Source organism: Ursus maritimus, unplaced genomic scaffold, assembly GCF_017311325.1.
Source record: "Ursus maritimus isolate PB19 unplaced genomic scaffold, ASM1731132v1 scaffold_23, whole genome shotgun sequence".
NCBI lineage: Eukaryota > Metazoa > Chordata > Mammalia > Carnivora > Ursidae > Ursus > Ursus maritimus.
The window spans coordinates 30,657,682-30,675,919 of record NW_024424786.1 but is presented as its reverse complement, the minus strand read 5'-3'; the positions used below and the strand labels follow the sequence as shown (position 1 = coordinate 30,675,919).

Genomic DNA, 18,238 nt, shown 5'->3' with positions numbered 1-18,238 from the left:
AGAAGCAGACTCTCCGCTGAGCAGGGAGCCTGATGCGAGGCTTGATCCTGGGACTCTGGGATCATGACCTGAGCTGAAGGCAGATGCTTAACTGACTGAGCCACCCAGGTGCCCCCCCCAAAAATTTTTTAAAATAACAAAATAAAATTCAAAATAAACAAATGGTATGGAATCACCAATCATCTTTACAACATTCCTTAGCACAACAGCCTGGCAGCTTCAGACAAATGGAGCACGTGTGAGCGGCAGAGAGACCCCACACTTTCAATCAGGAAGAGAGCCCTAGTAAGATGCTTGGCAGCTTCCCAACTGACCCAGAACTTAGGTCATGGGAACAAGCCTCGCCCTTCTGGCATCGGCAGAAGCTGGGCATAAGCAAAATCAACATTACCTTCATCAATAGCATGTAGGAGATGAGGTTGTGCAAAAGTGTGGCCAGCAAACGATCTTCATCATCCTCCAGGCGCTTCCGGTCATGTTCTCCCAGGGACAGGTACCTAAGCAGGAGACCAGCAACAAGTCGGTCCTCTGTGTGGGAGACCACAGAACTAACTTGGAAGAGGCTGAATTTGCATCTTCCAAGCGTTTACTAAGTGTCATACCTGTCGATCATTTCCTGGGGACCCTGGTCCATACCCATCCCTTCTCTCTCCAACATCACAGCATCTAAGAACGCATCTTCCCAGAACTGCATTTGGTCCCATAAAGTAGAACGTTCTTTGCCTGTGTGGAATAGAATTTTTCTAGGGGCTTATTTAATATATAAAGAATACAGCTGCCAAACCAAAGTAAAGAGTAAACTCTAGATAAAAGGGACAAATTCTAGGACAAAGCAAACGTGAGCCTCTCCACCCCAGAACTAACATTCCTGCCACCAGCCCCAGCTCCTCCAAGAGAGGCCCAGCCACTCCCAAGAAGGAGGGATGAACACAGCACACAAAGAAAGGTGGTTACTTATAGAAAAGGTCTCCATAGCCGCATCCTCTAACTGGTCCCACATCGATCCTTTGTCCCTTCCTGCCAATTTGTTAGCAGGAAGGACCATGGTAGCAAGAAAGGAAAGACAGACAGACAGAAAGACAGAGGCTGTTGATTAATACCAAAATCCAGTCTCTTCTAGTGCTCACCTACTGCTTTTTCCAGACCCAGTAAGTCGCCTTCTTCAGATATAAACACGCCCTCTAACATCAGCACTGAGATCAGCACAGAGCTAAGCAGCTACGTATTCAGTGCTACCCTCTTCCCCAGCTGAGTCCAGCTTTCTTCCAGTGCAAGAGGCCTTCCCAGTCTGTGTCTCACCTAGGAGTCCCTCGTAGAGATAGACCCGCTGGCTTACATCTTCAGACGAGCGAACTGGGCTGCCCACCAGCTTCTCCTTGACACTTGGCTTCAAGCTATGGGCTTTCCCCTACGAAGAAGAGGTGACAGGTCAGCTGCCCAAGGTACTGACGGACAAGGCAAAGTAAGCCGTGCAGCCCATTAAGAGGTCCACACACCCGTTACTCTCCGTTAGCAACATACACTCCAGCAGTCCTGCTTTTGCTACTCTGCTTGCCTCAAGGATTTGACCGGAAGTCAATCTGGAAGTGGTCCCCCACCCCACACTCAGTGCACTCGGGGTGGGGGACCACCCTGTCCGAGGTGTGTGGGGTAGGTGTGTGGAGTTGGGTGTCTTTATGATAATCACCTGTGACCAACAAAGAATAATCAGCCCCTAAAATGAAAGTAAGGTATTATCAATAAAGGTATCGAAGGTATTATCAATAAAGATGTTAAAAGGATTTAAGTTCCCTGGTTAGCTTTCTATAAAAGACCAACCCTAAAGGCCTTCGTTGGCCACCCTGTCGCAACCCTGTTGGGACCCCTCTCACTCTTGACGGCTTTTTCTGTGTTTTCATTTAATAAACTTCTATTGTTTTACTCAAGGAAAAAAAAAAGTCAATCTGATAATGCTGTTCTCTGTTACTGCCTCCTAAAACATGCAATCTTGTTTTCATTTTGCTTATCTCTACCCTTTAGTCTCTGTAAGACTATTCACTCTTAAAAATAAATCAGAGGCAAATCCTCTGTGGCAGCATAATGCAACAGAAAAAACACTGGTTTTGAAGTCAGACTTATATAATATAATATCTACCTCGTAGGACCATTATGGGAATTAAATTAGAAAATACATATAAAGCACATGGTTGGTATTGGATAAATGTTAATTTCCTCTTTCCTACCATCTCTTAGAAATATCTGCCTCTTAGAAAAATCACTAACTTTACCTGCCATTTCTGCAATATTAGACTTTCTATTCATTCAAAAAAGATTTCAAGTGGGTAAGAGGCAAATTTCATGCCCATTTCACAACTCATGCAGCAGCATAAGCAGAGAAGCGACCAATCAAAGGTTATTAGGCAACACCTAATTAGTGTGTCTACACGCCAGTCTCCAGGTTCACAGCCCAGTTCTTTGTTCAATGGACCATGCTGACTTAATATAACTTATTTCTTGCTAAAACAGCCTTTTTTTTTAAGCCACGAAATTTAAGTAATTGCTCTCAGCAACTCAACTGTACAAAAACAGCCCTTGCCCACCAGCACAGAACAAGTAAGAATTTGTCCCAGGAAGGTGCCAGGAAAGGCAGCACACAGCTGAATGGCTTCCTGCAAGACTGCTATCTCATAATGTCTATCTTAACGTCCAGAACGGAAGCACACTAGAAGGATTTAAAATACTCTCATTAAAATGGTCTATTTAGACTTAAGGAGAGCTAAGGTCCATTAACTTGAATGGTTCTGCTGACTCTCAATCCCATTCTCTACCTTTGCTCAGGGATGTCATTTGCTCTATTAGAAACACATACACAGAAAGCCCGAGGGTGGGAATGATCACCAGGGTTATACACTAGACTTCACTTAAATTTCATCTTCCATTCTCCCCACAAACCAAAGCTAAGGACTTATAAGCTCCTATAACAAATATCCATTCCCAGGGCTCCTGGGTGGCTCAGTCAGTTAAGCGTCTGCCTTTGGCTTAGGTCATGCTCCCAGGGTCCTGGGATCAAGCCCTGCATGAGGCTCCCTGCTCTGCAGGGGGGTCTGCTTCTCCCTCCCCCCAACTCATGTTCTCTCTCTCTCACACACACTTTCTCTTACTCAAATAAAATCTTTTAAAAAAATTATTATAAATAAGAATATTCATTCTCAGCTCTGTCTAATCAAGTGACAAATGTATCAGAGTGCTTAATGTTGCATAAAGAGGCATGTATACGCCAAAAAGCAGTGTGTCTGAAGGCAAGGACTAAATGGAATTACTTTCATTTCAACCGATCACTGGCTTTTTGTAGGATGTAGGGCAAGTTCTTTTTTTCCTAAGGCTTTGTTCCTGTCACCTGTCAGAAGACATTAGTCACAGCAACATACTGAACTGCAAACTTCTTGAGAGTGAGAATGTCTTATTCACCCTCTTTCTTTAGTACAGAATATAGGACTTAGTAAATCACTTAATAAATATTTATCAGTGAAGGAAAGTATCAAATAACTGTTAGAAATATACAAAAATAAAATGCTATTTTAAAGTGCTATATAAATAGGGGCGCCTGGGTGGCTCAGTTGTTAAGCATCTGCCTTCAGCTCAGGTCATGATCCCAGGGTCCTGGGATAAAGCCCCACGTCGGGCTCCCTGCTCAGTGGGGAGCCTGCTTCTCCCTCTCCCGCTCCCCCTGCTTGTGCTCTCTCTGTCAAATAAATGTCTAAAAAAAAAAAAAAAAAAAAAAAAAAAAAAAAAGTGCTATATAGAGCAGTGACCAGAATAAAACCAAACTATCCCACAGCAAGAGGCAGACTGATACAAAACGACAGCTGTCTTTGCCCTGGCATTGCCACAAAGGCACCTATCACCTCGTCTACTGTAAATATGGGGATAATTGCTACATAGGATTTGAAGCCCTGATCTGACTGGGCAGGGATTCCGACTCATCAGTGATTCAGGAGAGGGTCCTAAAAGCCCCAGATCATGGAGTAAAATCACTCTGAAAAAAGCCTTAAGAAACATTTTCTTTGAAGCCAAAGTTTTGGGGATAATCTATTCCTTACTTCCTCTTTTCCTTCTAATTGCCCCTAACATTTCCTTCTTTTCTAACCCATTCCCTCCCACGAAAGAAATGATCTCCTTCCGTTAGTAAACAAAACTTACGAAGATGGCGCTGGTAGCAGAGTTGGTCTCAATTTCACTATCGGACAAGGTGCCCCGAGAGCTTGCCAAGTGGGCGCTGCCCTCACCGCCTGGTCCATCACCTGCATTGCTGCTCAGGTCACTGTCTGCTCCAAGGGTCTCTCCAGAGCTATTACTCACCTGGAAAGGAAAGAGAGGTAGTAAGGGATATTCCCCAGTGAAGGGTTCCCAGAAATGCCCAGCTGTTAGAACTTTCTACTACAATTAAAAAAAAAAAAAAAAAGCACTGAACTTCAACGGTGTGTCAGATAGCCTCTGGAAGTACCTTCTTTACAAGACGAGTAGCCCTGGGTAAAATCTCAGGGTCTGATCCCACGCACACAGACTATGCCAGGTGAACATCTCCACCGTGAGAACCAAGCTGACATGAGACTAAGAGCCTCCAAAGGAGAAAGCAGCCCCCTCTTCCAAGGGGGGACTCACACCCCACCCACCAAGATGCCAGTGTGGTGTTCCCCTACCACGGTGCTAACTTCAGAGTCCTGACTTGAGCTTCGGATCATAACAGCTGGACTCACAGCAATGACAGAGTCTGGATCAGTCCTCTGAAACGACACGGGGACTCAGATACATTAGAGGAGGTGTCCCCTCTACTCTCAGTTTCCCTAAGAAATACTGTATCTTCTTCCTTCTCCTCAACCCCTACCTACTATTATCATCCCTAAACAGGTCATGAGAAGTTTTTTTCATGAATATAAAATATACATGACTTGATGATGAAAAATAATAAACATTAAAGAAATACATGCTCGCTACAGAAAATACATGAAATAATAAGGAAACTAAAATAAATCATAACCCTACCACTAACATTAATCACTGTTTAGGTTTTACTATACTTCCTTTCAGTCTTTTCTACATACATTTTAAAAATTAAATGGGAATCATACTACATATAGCTTTGTAAAACATTTTCCCATGTCACTAGATTTTTGAAAACACAATCTTCAGTGGATACTAGTATCGTACTACGTAGACATATTACACTTATTTCATCATCTTCCCATCACTCGGCATGCATGTTGTTTTGGCATTGTCTTTTTTTTATAACTTAAAGAAGTATTCTGAGATAGCAAATTTAATGCTCGCAATTCTCAATATAGTTGTCACAAACCTGGGAACCAGATGTCAGGCTCACGCCACTGTCCGCACTGATCTGGGACTTCTTCTCCTCTGTCTCACCGAGGTCAAAGACGGGTTTGATTACTTCAGGCCCTGGGTAGGGGAAAACCTCTGTCACTCCATACACAAAGGCAAGGGGCAGGCTGGTGAAGGGAGTGGGAGAGCACACAGCCAGGTCCCAGACCTCAGCATGTCCCAGTCACCTTTCCAGGGACTGCCCCCACATCAGGCCCTACTGGAAGAAGTCCCCAGATGCCTTAAGAACCAAGTAGGACAAATTAAACCTGGTCTCAAAGGGTTCTGCAGCCATCTTCACAACCTGAGAAGATTCTCAGCAGATCATTCTAAAACAGAAAGTTCCATAAACAAATGTCTAAACCACATTCCCCTATACTCAGAGTTGGAGCTTCACTGGTGTGTGAAACCAATTAAGGGTCCCCAGGTCACTCAGTGCTTCCCCAACAAATGTGTCTAAAGGGGCTAGAAAAGGACAGGCCCAACGAGATACAGAAATACCAGCTGTTTCCGTGGACACTGACTACCTCAACCCTACACCTTTCTACACTTGAGATAAAAACCACCCTCGTTTTTCCCCCACCCACCCGCAATGGTATGGCAGAAGGACAGAATGACAGAAAGCAAGAAAGCGTGCCTAGGCAAGCCACCAGAGAGAGCTGGGAAGCTACAGACTCAACACGGAGGGACAGCAACCATCTCTGCCAACTGTGCCCACAGGCCTTCTAGTGGGTGAGGGAGATATCAGCCAATGAGGGGCACTGAAATAGGCAAACATTCTCCCCACCAACTCTGGAGCAATCGAGAACCAAGTTCTAAGGGACTTTACTCAGTAGACGCCCTGATTACAGCCTGATTGCTAGGAGGAGAGGGGGAAAGAAGCAGCCTACAAGTCACGTACCTGGGAGTCACATACCACCTACCTGCTCTCATTCCAAATACCCCCCAAGAGCAAATTTGGGGTGGGGCTGACAAAGGGAGCCTGCCCCAACTGGGCCTGGGGAGTTGGCAGGTATGGGAGATTTGGGAACGGGAAGGGGCATTTGTTCCTTACTCTGTTTTTCCAAAGCTTTTTGCTTTTTCACTTCCTGGTGCTTGTTCCACAATTCTACCCCAGATGCAATGTAAGCAGGAGAGAAAGACAGACAGAGTCAGAGGCTGGTCAGACAGAATGGAAACCCACCCACCCAAGCTGATTCAGTCTCAGGCACAGGATTACAAATCAAGAGATAAAAAGAGATCTTCTTTTCGGGGAGTTAAAAATCAAGAGATCTAATGCCTTCCCCCCACCCAACTAATGAACTAAAGACTCTAAATTCCTAACCCGAACCTGAAAGTGGTAGTAAAACGCTGCGGACATTGGCGGTGGGGCTGCCTTCACTCCAGCTCCCCCATTTTGGCATGAGGAAACTGGTCCTAACGAGGCTGGAGCACTTCGCTCGAGATCGTGTAGCTTAGGACCAGTTTAAACATCCACCACGCCATGCTCTCTCTGCCAAAGGAGCTGGGCAACGACAATTTTGAAAGATTCCAGACAAGACAGATGATCACCCCAAGCAGCCAAAGGGGTTCGGAAGCATGAGCACCAATCTATTTGATTTGCCGGGCTGGACAGAGGCCACTCCTGCAGGCAGTTTGCACCCCTCCTTGCCGTCACCAAAAAATCCAAGGCACCCTCACAACCAGTGTCTGCCCTGCCGAGCGACCCATTCTTAGCCAGTCACAGGGAAGAATGCTTCTTGTAAAGGTGACAGAGAACACGAAATGGTCAAGAATAAGAGGTAAAGAAGAGCGAATACTGATAGCATTCTTTCCCTGGAAGAACTTGAGAATCGATTTAATCCGATCTCCTCATTTCCCAGATGAAGAGACAGAGACCCTGATAGAGGAAGTGCTTTGCTCCAAGTCTCATTCCTAGCTGGAGGCAGATACGGGACTAAAACTCCAGGCCTTCCGACTTGCAGGCGGGGACTTTTTCTAGAACATCACATCAGGCAGGAGGAATGCAGGGTTGATCGCCTCTAGGACACTATTCTGCTGGCTAGAGAAGGGAAGCTCCCCAACGAAGGAATCTGGCGGCGCACCACCATTTATGGGAGCACAAGACAACTAATGTGTGGCAAAGAAGCATCCGTTAGAAGCATCCTGCCCACGGAAACAGGATCAGAAAAAGACAGACACAACCTCGATGACTCAAGGTCAAGTACAGAGGGAGTCAAGTGGAGGTGCCACCTGGAGCTCAGGAAGGCACTGCCTGAGCGGGAATGGAGACACACTCAACACAAACAAGCTCTTAATCAAGCCCAGTAAGGAAAGGGTTAAAGAAAAACTGATTCAGAAATCTATACCTTGAGGTCTGGAGCCCTGGGAAATGGGGTTGCTGGACACCCCCCCAAGAAGCAAATTTGAGGGCAGTGTCATGGTTGGATGAGAGTAAACTGGCCCAGACGATCATAATTTTATAGACCAAAGATGCATCTATAAACTTTCTTACAGCTTCCAGGAGCTCACATGGCTCTCCACAGTGTGAAGAAATCCAGATGTAAATAAAGACGGACCAGGAGTACAGGTCAGACTCCCTGCACTAAACCTCACTGGGCCTTCTAAGTAAAACTTCCACTCTTCCTCTAAGATGTCGGTGGGGGTGACTGTAAAGGAAGCATAAGGGATAAAGAAGTACAAAGAAATACCATCAGAAATGGATGCAGACCTATCTCCCTCTCTAGAAAGCAAAGCATGGGAAACAGAAAGGCAGGATTCTGGATGAACTGAAAGGAGGGAGAGGTATTTAAGAAGCCAGAACCCTCCCTCCACCACACCAAACACAGTGATACATACCAACGGATGCTACAAAGTTCTCTTCCTTTAAACTTCTGGTGTCTAGTTCTTTAGGACCCTTTCCTGCAGCACTTGGAGCCCGAGGTCCCAGCTGGGGAACTCTCAGCTGTGCCAAAGCCTTTGGGTCCCCCCGGCCGGCCAGGCCAGGATCCTTGCCAACTGGGGTATTTACACTCTCTGTTGGACTTCTCTTCCGCTTGTCTGGTTCTAGGGAAAGATCGAACAGAGGAAGAGGTCAAAAGAGACCGCGAGGGGGAATCGAGCTATCGGAGTGAGGCAGGAGAAGCAAGGCTACAGAAGGATGTAGAATGGAAGAAGTGCAAGGAAAGAAAAGTAGACATCTTATTTTTCGTGACAGAAAAGTACCCAGTACAAACGTGCATTAAAAAATAAAATCCCGAAGCCTGATGGGAAGCAGCTTGGCCCCGGGAAACTTGTGAAAGAACAAGTTCCCTTTCCTCGGAGATCAGTGGGAGAGTTGTGGACGGCGCCGGCCCAGCCGGTGTGATCCCTACCTTTACTATAGTAGTGGGTCTGGGCGATCTCCAGAAGCCCAAAGATGCTGGCCATGCCACCCAGACCCGCGTGGGCATAGGACTGCTCCAGGCTGAGTACCGTGCACTTGAGCAGGTCTAACATTCCCTTGTACACCTTTCGACTGATCTCCTGCAACAACGAGCCAGGGGCTAGAGTTGGCAAAACTGCCGTTGGTGTCCAGGTCCCTCTTCCAGCTGATTCCAGCTCCCCACCCCAGACACTGACCACGTCGGGGATGGCGTCCTGCCGGGCATCCTCCTCTGACTGCACTGTGCGGCTCAGCTTGCTCAGGACAAAGACTCGCAGCTGCTCGCTCTCCAGCAGCCGACGCACCTTCTTCATGTTGAGCCAGCCAACGCCCTGGCCATCCAACACACTGTGGACCACCTCCTTCAGGAACTGCTGGTTCTCACTACAGGGCCCACACACCACTTCTGTGGTCATCAGCTTCTTTGCAGAGCACCCACCCTTCACCAGACTCGGTGTTTGCCTCCAGGGGCGAAACACAAAGCCAAGTCTCCAGACGTCCAAGTCCCCTGCACCCCCAGCCCCCCACAAATGGCCTGGTTTGCCCGCGTACCCAGCACTGCGGTTTCGTTCTCCTCGCCGGCGTGGGCGACTACCGCTGCGTGGGCATTCAGTCAGAAAGGGCAGTGTGCGCAAGAACTGATTTCATCTACCCAACTGAGAGGTGCTCTCCCACTCCTGAGCATCCCTAAAGTGTGGTACAGGAACCGCTACCTCTATCGCAGAACTTTTGAAATAGCTCAGCCAGTTATTACCTAGAATTGCTGGATCGCCCCTGAGGTGATGGAGGCTCTCTTTTCACTGTTGGGCTGTGTTTAATAACAGATGACTTCTGGTCCACTAAGGCCCTCCTGTTTCCTATAGCCAGGAAGGTAGGAATGAGAGACATCACTACTGGGGTCGCGTAGCCTGCGTCAGCACCGCCCTGGGGAGCCACGGTCCACACCCATTCCCCAGAAGGGCTGGGTGAGGATGGCCCCGGGGCATCACGCAGAGGTAGAAACCAGCCATGGCAACGTGGAGGAAGTGGGGATGAGACTCAGGCCACTCCCCATGCAGCAGCAGCGCGCCCCATGGGCAAGCACGGGCGTCACGGGGGACGGGGCAAGGCAGGTCACTCAGGTGACACTGCTTGCTCCATGAGGAGGGTGGCCCTCAGGCAGGCACGGAAGATGCTAGGAAAAGAAAGATCATGCACAGCTCACGGGCAAGACCCACCTTCACCACTCCCGGGGCCGGCTTCAGTAACAATCTCCATTAGAGTATTTAGCCCAAATACTGGGACACAAAATACACAATTAGTAGGTGCACCGTGATACCACAACCCCTGTTCCCCTCAATGGAGCTGTAAGTCAGACAATCTGAGGACTCTCCCAAAGCTTAGTGCACATAACCTCAGTTCTCAGGCACCTCACGGCTGGAAGCCAAGAGATCAGGAAACCACCAAGGCGCTAGGAAAGACCGTCCTTAAGACTATGGTCTCTAAAAGCCAGGGGCAGGGTAAACGACACAAGGGACCTTCAGGTACTAAACAGGCACATGCATGAAAGAGGGACTGCTGGTTTTCACGAAACATCTAGCGCAGGGGTCCAGAGGGCCTGCCGGTGTGCAGGGAGCAGAGACCCATCTTGCAGATGCTGTCATGGGAAGTGGGGTGGGGGTGCGAGGATGGGAGGCGGATGGAAGTGAGAAGGGCAACAAATGACATGAAGCATCAGCATGCGATGAAGGCATTTCAACTGCTTCCGCCCCAACTGCATCAAATGAAGCCAGTGACCCTAACACCTGTCCACCCCTCAGCTATGGAGTCGGGCGTGGCTTCGTGCCACAGTGCTAGGTAACCCCTACACCACTAACTATTATGTCCCTTTGACCGCCTACCCTATGTTCCCATCCCTGCCAGAGAACACTCCTTCGATTCCCGGAGTTTTTAATCACTGGGGAGAGAAGTCCGTTAAAATATACACGGGGCTGCTTCTCACTATGCTTTCTACTGTAATTAAATATTTCATCCCAATATCTAGAGAAAACAAACGTCAGGAGAGTAAATTCCAAAGAGCCCTTTAGATTCTCAAATGAAAATTAAATAGGTCTTAGTTGCCCTTAGCTGTTCAATACTACCTGGCCCACCCACGGGGCCCATCGATGTGAAGCCAAAGGAAGGGGCTTCTTGGCTCTATAAACACCGCCAGGCTCTTCCAACAGTCCCCCAATGGGCCAGCTCCCTGGGATGGAGCTCCTCCTCTGCTCACGCAGCAGGAACCCGGCAGATGACCCGTGGCAGCTGATGGTCCCTGTGTTAATTACGGATCCCCCAGCAGCGGCAGTAATCTCACAGTTGCTCTTATCCTAAATGACATAACAGGGCCTTCTCTTCAGCTACGAAGGTCGTTTCCATCTGAAAACCAGTCAGGCCCATCATGTGCAATGAAAGCCATGAGAAGCGGCATGAGGGGCAACAGCCAGATCAAATGAGTCGTCATACACAGAGCTCCTGACAAGCACCCAGAGGCCTGAAATATCTCCCGGAGGATCCTGGTTCGGCGGAAGGAGGGCTGTAGTTACCTTTCAGACTGGGGAAGGGTGTGGTTTTCTCTCGGGCACCTTTGGTGGGCAGTGTGAGGTTTGAAAGACTGAAGCTCGTACTGTGGTTTCGATACAGGCTGCCTGTCAAGGGGAGGGCGTGAGAGCAATGAGTTAAGAGCATAAAGAATCACAGCGGACGACTGTACCGTCATCTCCGTCATCCTCCTTTTCAAACATAATCCCAGTACCTCTGTACCCTACAAAGGGCCTAGTCTATAACGGAGGGCAACCACAGGGGCAACTGCCAGGATTGTTCAAAAGCCAGTAACAACTTCCTCTGACTACCTCCCATGTCTCTCATCAACTGCTAACTCAGCATGAAAGCTGACATTAATGCACTTTTAGTCAGAAGTTGGTGCTGTCCCTACCTGGCTTCTGAAAAAACTCACAATCATAATTATCCCCGATGTTGGCTTCTCTGGTCCCTGGTCCGTCCTCAATCTTTAACTGACACCACCCCTCATTTCCGGAAATATTCTCTAGGCACAAAAGTCAACCTCATATAGATTTCAAAGCACGTTCATGAAAAAGTCCTTCACCAGGCAAAGAAGGTTATTAGATACAGAACCCAAATCAAATTTGACCATTATATTTCCACAAAATATATGATGCTTAATACAATGACTATTTTTCAGTTGACCAGCTATCTTACCTGAGATAGACGGAAACCTCTAGGGATAAAGATAGCTACTACTCTGTCCCTGTCCTTTACTGACCTCCCTTGAAAATACCTCATTCACTGTCACCCAAACAACCTGGATTGGGGCTTGATAATGACAACCCAGCCCTACATCTGAAGTCCTAGGCAGCATCCACCATGGCCAGACCCTACTGCAGAGAAAATAGGACAGAGGCAGGAGAGCTGAAGGCACTTACTGGCAAAAGACATGATGCCCCCGAAGCCCTCGGTGCTGTTGTTGGAGACAGTGGAGGTGGGTGAGCTCGCTCGAGAGTCTGACTCTGCGTCTGAGTCGCTTGCCAGTTTCAAGCTGTTGGGCCGCAGCAGCTTTTGAGCCCTTGAATGCACAGTGGCACCTATGAGCCCAGGCAGGGGTACCTAGTCTTGGAAGTGTGGGCCTTATGCTACGCTGCCGTCACGGCTCCCTTCCCGCAACTTCTATATGCCTAGGTCAAAGCGCCACCTTGGGATGGTGCGCCACCAGAGCATTTGGACTTCTCCAACTTTCTGATTAGCCCTCACCCGGGGTCCACTGTAGTGAGGTCCTTCAGTCACCCATCTAGAAGGAATCCCCAGGCTCTCACCGATTGCCACTGACATGTTGGCTGAATCGGGGAGTGTAACTTTCCCCCTGCTCATCATCATCTTCCTCAGGGGGAAGGCCATACTGGGGCTCGAGGCATGGATTGTCATAGGTTCGCCGGCACACTGACCCCTCTCCAATTTCTGTCTGGCGCCTGTCCACGTTCGATTTGCCGATGCTGGCAGGCACGGTAGGGAGGGGCTTGGGGACGCCTACTGCCGCCTTATCATCAGCCTCCGTTGAGTCGGCAGGTTCCTAAAGGTCACATTAGATAAAAACTGCTCACCCAGTGCCCAGTGGTACCTTCCTGTGTTCTCAGTTTAGCAGGGCCTAGCCAGGCCTATCAGGTTCCCAACTCTCATCCTAAGGGAACGTGTGAGAAAAGATCTCTGTGACACCCCTGTTCTCTGTGCCCACAAACTATGCAAGGGGGATCTTAGGTAAGTCCTGAACAGAGCCCAAGGAGTTCCTTCTGGAGTCGAAACTGTATCTCCTAGGCTCTACACTAGGAGACCTATGGAGAGGAAGACAGGAAGAATGCGAAGAAAGAGGCAAATTAACAGCTTCAGCCTTGTCTGCCTAACAGAGGTATGGCCCACATCCCAAGTAACAGCTCTCACTTATCCACCCTTCCAAGTCCTCGCGTACAGAATTAGCTCCGTGGATGACGGTGCTGGGGCTACTGCTGGCGGTGGTGCTGGAGCTGGAGCGCAGTGGCGGGTTCTCCTGGGAGTTCTCACTGTCTGGGCCTGGCTCCTCTGATTCCTTCTGGTTCTGCAGCTCAGCAATCTCCACCTCACTGGCATCCCCCAGGGCCGCGTGTGTCAATGGATCCACACCTGCCAAAACCCAAGGTGGCACGTACAGACCACACGGTCCCAGAGACCATAAGCCTGCCCAGAGCCGATCAGTCTCCCCAAGTACACTTACTAGGAGTATCCCCATTGATGTCACATTTCATCATTTCACTGACAAAGTCACCGAGGGAGGAGTAAGAAGAGCTTGAGTCATCATAATCCATGCTGTCACTGCCACTGCAGAGTGAAGAGCATGAAAATAAAAACAAAAACAAAAACAAAAACAGAACAGAAGGAAGGGGCAGGCAGAAGAATCAGTGATCAGCATTAGGAAAAACAAAAAAGGAAAGACTCTCATACAGACACACACACACATTCACACACACACACGTGCACACTAATGCACACACGCAGGAATACTACTCAGCCATAAAAAAGAATGAAAGCTTGCCATCTGCAACAACAACATGAGTACAGCCAGAGTATAATATTAAACAAAATAAGCCAGGGAAAGACAAATTCCACATGATTTCACCCATATGCAAAATTTAAGAAACAAAACAACCGAACAAAGGAAAAAAAAGAGACAAACCAAGAAAGGAACTTTTTTTTTTTTTTCCATGATTTTCTTTATTTATTGACAGACATAGAATGAACACAGGCAGGGGGAGCAGCAGGCACAGGGAGAGGGAGAAGCAGACTCCCCACTGAGCAGGGAGCCCAACACGGGACTCGATCCCAGGACCCTGGGATCATGACCTGAGCCAAAGGCAGATGCTTAACCAACTGAGCTACCCAGGCACCCAAAGAAAGAAATTCTTAATAATATAGAACAAACTGATGGCTACCAGACAGGAGGAGGGTGGAGTGGGGGATGAAATACGTGATAGGGATCAAAGAGTAAGTTTATCATGCTAAGCACTGACTAATGTGATTTGCTGAATCACTGTATTGTACACCTGAAACTGATATAACGCTATATGCTGACTACACTGAAATTAAAATAAAAACTTAAAAAAAAAAAGCAGGGGGAGCGCCTGGATGGCTTAGTCGGTTAAGTGTCCGACTCCTGATTTCAGCTTGGGTCATGACTTCAGGGCCGGGGATCAAGCTCCGTGTCGGTCTCTGAGCTTAGCAGAGTCTGCTTCTCTCCCTCTCCCTCTGCCCCTCTGTGTGCTCTTTCTCTCTCTCTCTCTCTAATAAATAAACCTTAAAAAAAAAAAACTTAAAAAAAAAAAAGAGGTACACACTTAACTCAAGATAACATAAGTAAACTAACACAAAACGACCCACCAGAATATAACCAAGGCTTCAAAGACTAACGTCTAAGTCCTAGAGACTTCGTCATTGGGCTCAGTCAGGGCTAGTGAGAGCCTCCTTACCTTCCAGAGCGGTTTGGTGCTCACCTGTCGTCCGTAGGGTCAGAGTCAGAGCCGCGCTCTGGCGGCACACTCAGAGCCTCAGCCAGCTGGGAGCTGCTGTCGTAGACGCGGTAACGGATGGGCTGCAGCTGGTGAGCGTACCACTTCGGCTTGTCGCCAATCAGCGCTGGATCAAACATGTCTACCCAAGAGAAAAAAGAACAGAGTTAGCAGCAAGGAGAAAAAAACAAGCAAAACATAAAAGAAAGATAGGAAAAGGTCTAAGGGGAAATAGGAATGGAAGGGGCAGGTCGCAGATGAGAAAAGGCAAAGGGAAGAGCCATCAGGGGACAAAGGCAGAAGGTGGGGCAGAGCAGGGGGCAGGTGCACTCACTGTTGTGAATTCGCTGGAAGGCATAGTTGGTGGGGTTAAGGATCCATTCTCCAAAGTACTCCACAGCCTGAGTCCTGGCCAGCTTCTCAGCAAAAGGAGTCTGCCGGGGACGTGAGGCTAGAAAGGAGCCAGCTTGAAAAGCTACCACAGGCCGAGGGAAGAGACGCAGGGTACGTGTGTGCATCTGAAAGCCCTGCAGCACGTTGGGGGAGTTGAAGAAACGGACCATGGCCACTCTGGGGAAGAAGGGGATGGTGAGATAAGCCGAGTCCCACACCCTGCACTGTAAGGATGGCTGCAATCCAAGGTCTCAGACCACCTCCCCAAGCCGTCACTTCACAGGCTTCCCACATCCACGGGAGAGGGATCTTAAACAATCATCAATCTCTTTTTTCACTCAAGGTCTAAAAGGCCTGAGAGTATGAGGAACAGTTCTCTTTGCTTTTTCCAAGGTGGCAAATACAACTACTGAGAGCAGAACCCAGTTCAAGAGCTTGTGATCATCCAGTCAACTTGGTCGTACCTGGTTGCAACATCCACAGAATCCACATCATTGCCATAGATGAGTGGGTTGAATTCAGTGGAAGGTGTGGACTGCAGGTCATTAGAAGGCCTTCCCAAGAGAAGTGGGATCTCTTGGCCTTCATGGAATTTCTCCAGATTGAGGATGGGCTGGGTGTTGAGACTCATGCTGGCAAGGGCCTGTGGAACATCAAGAAATCCCCTATGGAACGCAGATTCCTGGGCAGCTAGCCAAGCTCATCTCCTAGGAAAGAGCCTTTGACATAAGAATCCAAATACTTTAACCTTTAGAAGATAATCTGAATTATGTAGCCTTTCAGTTTAAGTCAACCTGGCTCAAGGCAACTTGATAAAATCTAGACCCCAGAGCAAGAGTTTTCAAATTTATTTTAGCCATGAAATGTTGTTTCAGTTGAAGTCTATATGAAAATAGAAACAGCTGAAACACGTAAAAGTAAAGCTTCTCTGAAGGACATAAGGAACCCAGAACCTCACATGCTCAGTGTTCCCAGCCTAAATCCGCCCCTCAGAGGCTCCATGGGGCAGTTTGAAAACCACTGGTCTAGACCAGCACTGCTTCTTAGATATTAATGAGCACACAAGTCACCTGGGAATGTTGTTAAAATGCACACTGTGGTTCAATTTATCTGGGGTGATTCCGCACATTTAACAACCGCAGGCAATGGTAATGTTGCTGGTCCGTGGACCACACTTCAAGCAGCAGGGGTAAGAATACACGATTAATGAGCCCAGGGATTAACTCCTATGAACATTTAAAGTACAATTCTACATATAAACCTCTCCGTATCATCAGTCATACTAAAGCAATCATCAAGAATGAAAACCCAGCAAAGGCAGGCAGAGAACTTTCTCAACTTGCAATTCTCCTCACCAGTCTCTGCAGTAACAAGACACCATATTACATCAGCAGGGATGAAGCAAGTGAGAGGGAGAGGGAGGCTACAGAATGACCCATTTAAACCCAAACAGATCTCTAGAGGTTCAGCTGAGCAACTCAGACAGCACGGAGATTCCTGAAGACCCTTCAAATGAGAACAAGGATTCCTAAAGAGAAATACAGAGCTATCTACTGGTGGTCCTGTATCACACACACAAAAGGGTGAAGGAATGGGGCCCTGTCATATTTTACCTTCAGGTACTGTGTTCAGCATGCAGAAGAGGAAGAAAATCAATCAATGAAAAATGTATTTAGGGACCACCCGGGTGGCTTAGTCATTAATTGTCTGCCTTCCGTTCGGGTCATGATCCCAGGGTCCTGGGATCGAGCCCCACATTGGGTTCATTGATCAGCAGGAAGCCTGCTTCCCCCTCTCCCACTCCCCCTGCTTGGGTTCCCTCTCTCGCTGTTTCTTGTTCTCTCTCTGTCAAATAAATAAATAAAATCTTTTTAAAAAAATGTATTTAAAGGATTACTCAAAGAGAGGAATTTTTTTTTTTTAAAGATTTTATTTATTTATTTGACAGGATAGAGACAGCCAGCAAGAGAGGGAACACAAGCAGGGGGAGTGGGAGAGGAAGAAGCAGGCTCATAGTGGAGGAGCCTGATGTGGGGCTCGATCCCATAACGCTGGGATCACGCCCTGAGCCGAAGGCAGACGCTTAACCGCTGTGCCACCCAGGCGCCCCAAAGAGGGGAATTCTTGAGGAAAGCATTCTACAGGGACCCAGAGATCAATTCAAGAGGAAAATAAAAAAGGAGTCAGATTGTCCAAATTACTAGCTCCTTCCTTACAAGACTGACAGAATGCTCTAAAGCCATAAAGAATGGTAGACATGAGGGGCGCCTGGGTAGCTCAGTCGGTTGAATGTCTGACTCTTAGTTTCGGCTCAGGTCATGATCTCAGGGTCATGGGATTGAGCCCCACGTCGGGGAGGCTCTGCACTCAGTGTGGAGTCTGCTTGAGAGTCTCTCCGTACTCCTCCCCCTTCCCGTGCACTCTCTTTCTTAAAACTAAATAAATCTTGAAAAAAAAAAAAAACACCTAAACTAAAAGCCCTTTTTGAGATTCATCCTGACACCTAGAAATGGGACACACCTCTCCTTAGCTAAGAAAATCTATTCCCCTTGAAGACTGAAAGGAAAGTGGCTCTTACAACAGCTACAGCCTACAGGCTGCCCCAGAGTAGCTACTGCTCCCCTCATTTTCTTCACTCTTCACCCACCTGCTTCAAATGCTTTTTCAGCTCTAATGATTCCGGTTCCGGCAGGGTTGGTAGCACTTCTGCATTGGTGGGGGCAATCACCTACACCAGAAAAAGGATAAAAGGCATGACCTTAGAATTAATTGCTCAGGAGTTACTCTTCCATAAAAGTAAGTAACAAAACTAGTAAGTTGTATTCACAATATTTTCACCTATATGTGAACACATGTGTTATGGATACAGATACATATAAAATATGCACACATGCACCTAAAATGAAATACACCTCAATGTTACTGGTGACTAGCTCTACACGACAGGACTGCTGTCTTTATTTATTTCTTTATACTTACTTGTATTTTTAAAGTTTTACAATGAACACATATAAGGGTTCCT

At 47.7% G+C, this 18,238-nt stretch overlaps 1 protein-coding gene across 19 annotated transcripts in view; it reads right to left on the bottom strand.

The window, feature by feature from the left end:
- Positions 1–18,238, bottom strand: part of MADD (MAP kinase activating death domain) — a 41,407-nt gene that overhangs the window by 15,410 nt on the left and 7,759 nt on the right. For 4 of the 19 annotated variants that reach the window (XR_005837103.1, XM_040639056.1, XM_040639058.1 and 1 more), the window contains exons 7-25: positions 17,864–17,944; positions 15,681–15,859; positions 15,158–15,393; positions 14,809–14,965; positions 13,536–13,639; positions 13,254–13,444; positions 12,607–12,860; positions 12,220–12,359; positions 11,323–11,424; positions 9,513–9,615; positions 8,956–9,142; positions 8,709–8,859; positions 8,194–8,400; positions 5,333–5,433; positions 4,680–4,763; positions 4,180–4,338; positions 1,300–1,408; positions 603–723; positions 392–497 (exon numbers count right to left, since the gene is read on the bottom strand). Coding sequence is in view for 18 of the 19 variants with exons in the window: in XM_040639056.1 (XP_040494990.1) it covers positions 392–497; positions 603–723; positions 1,300–1,408; positions 4,180–4,338; positions 4,680–4,763; positions 5,333–5,433; positions 8,194–8,400; positions 8,709–8,859; positions 8,956–9,142; positions 9,513–9,615; positions 11,323–11,424; positions 12,220–12,359; positions 12,607–12,860; positions 13,254–13,444; positions 13,536–13,639; positions 14,809–14,965; positions 15,158–15,393; positions 15,681–15,859; positions 17,864–17,944 (2,772 nt within the window). In the remaining variant the exon portion in view is untranslated. Of the gene's footprint in view, positions 1–391; positions 498–602; positions 724–1,299; positions 1,409–4,179; positions 4,339–4,679; positions 4,764–5,332; positions 5,434–6,409; positions 6,464–8,193; positions 8,401–8,708; positions 8,860–8,955; positions 9,143–9,512; positions 9,616–9,975; positions 10,036–11,322; positions 11,425–12,219; positions 12,360–12,606; positions 12,861–13,253; positions 13,445–13,535; positions 13,640–14,808; positions 14,966–15,157; positions 15,394–15,680; positions 15,860–17,863; positions 17,945–18,238 lie in introns of all 19 variants that reach the window. The other 15 variants (XM_040639060.1, XM_040639061.1, XM_040639071.1 and 12 more) reach the window with 6 other exon arrangements.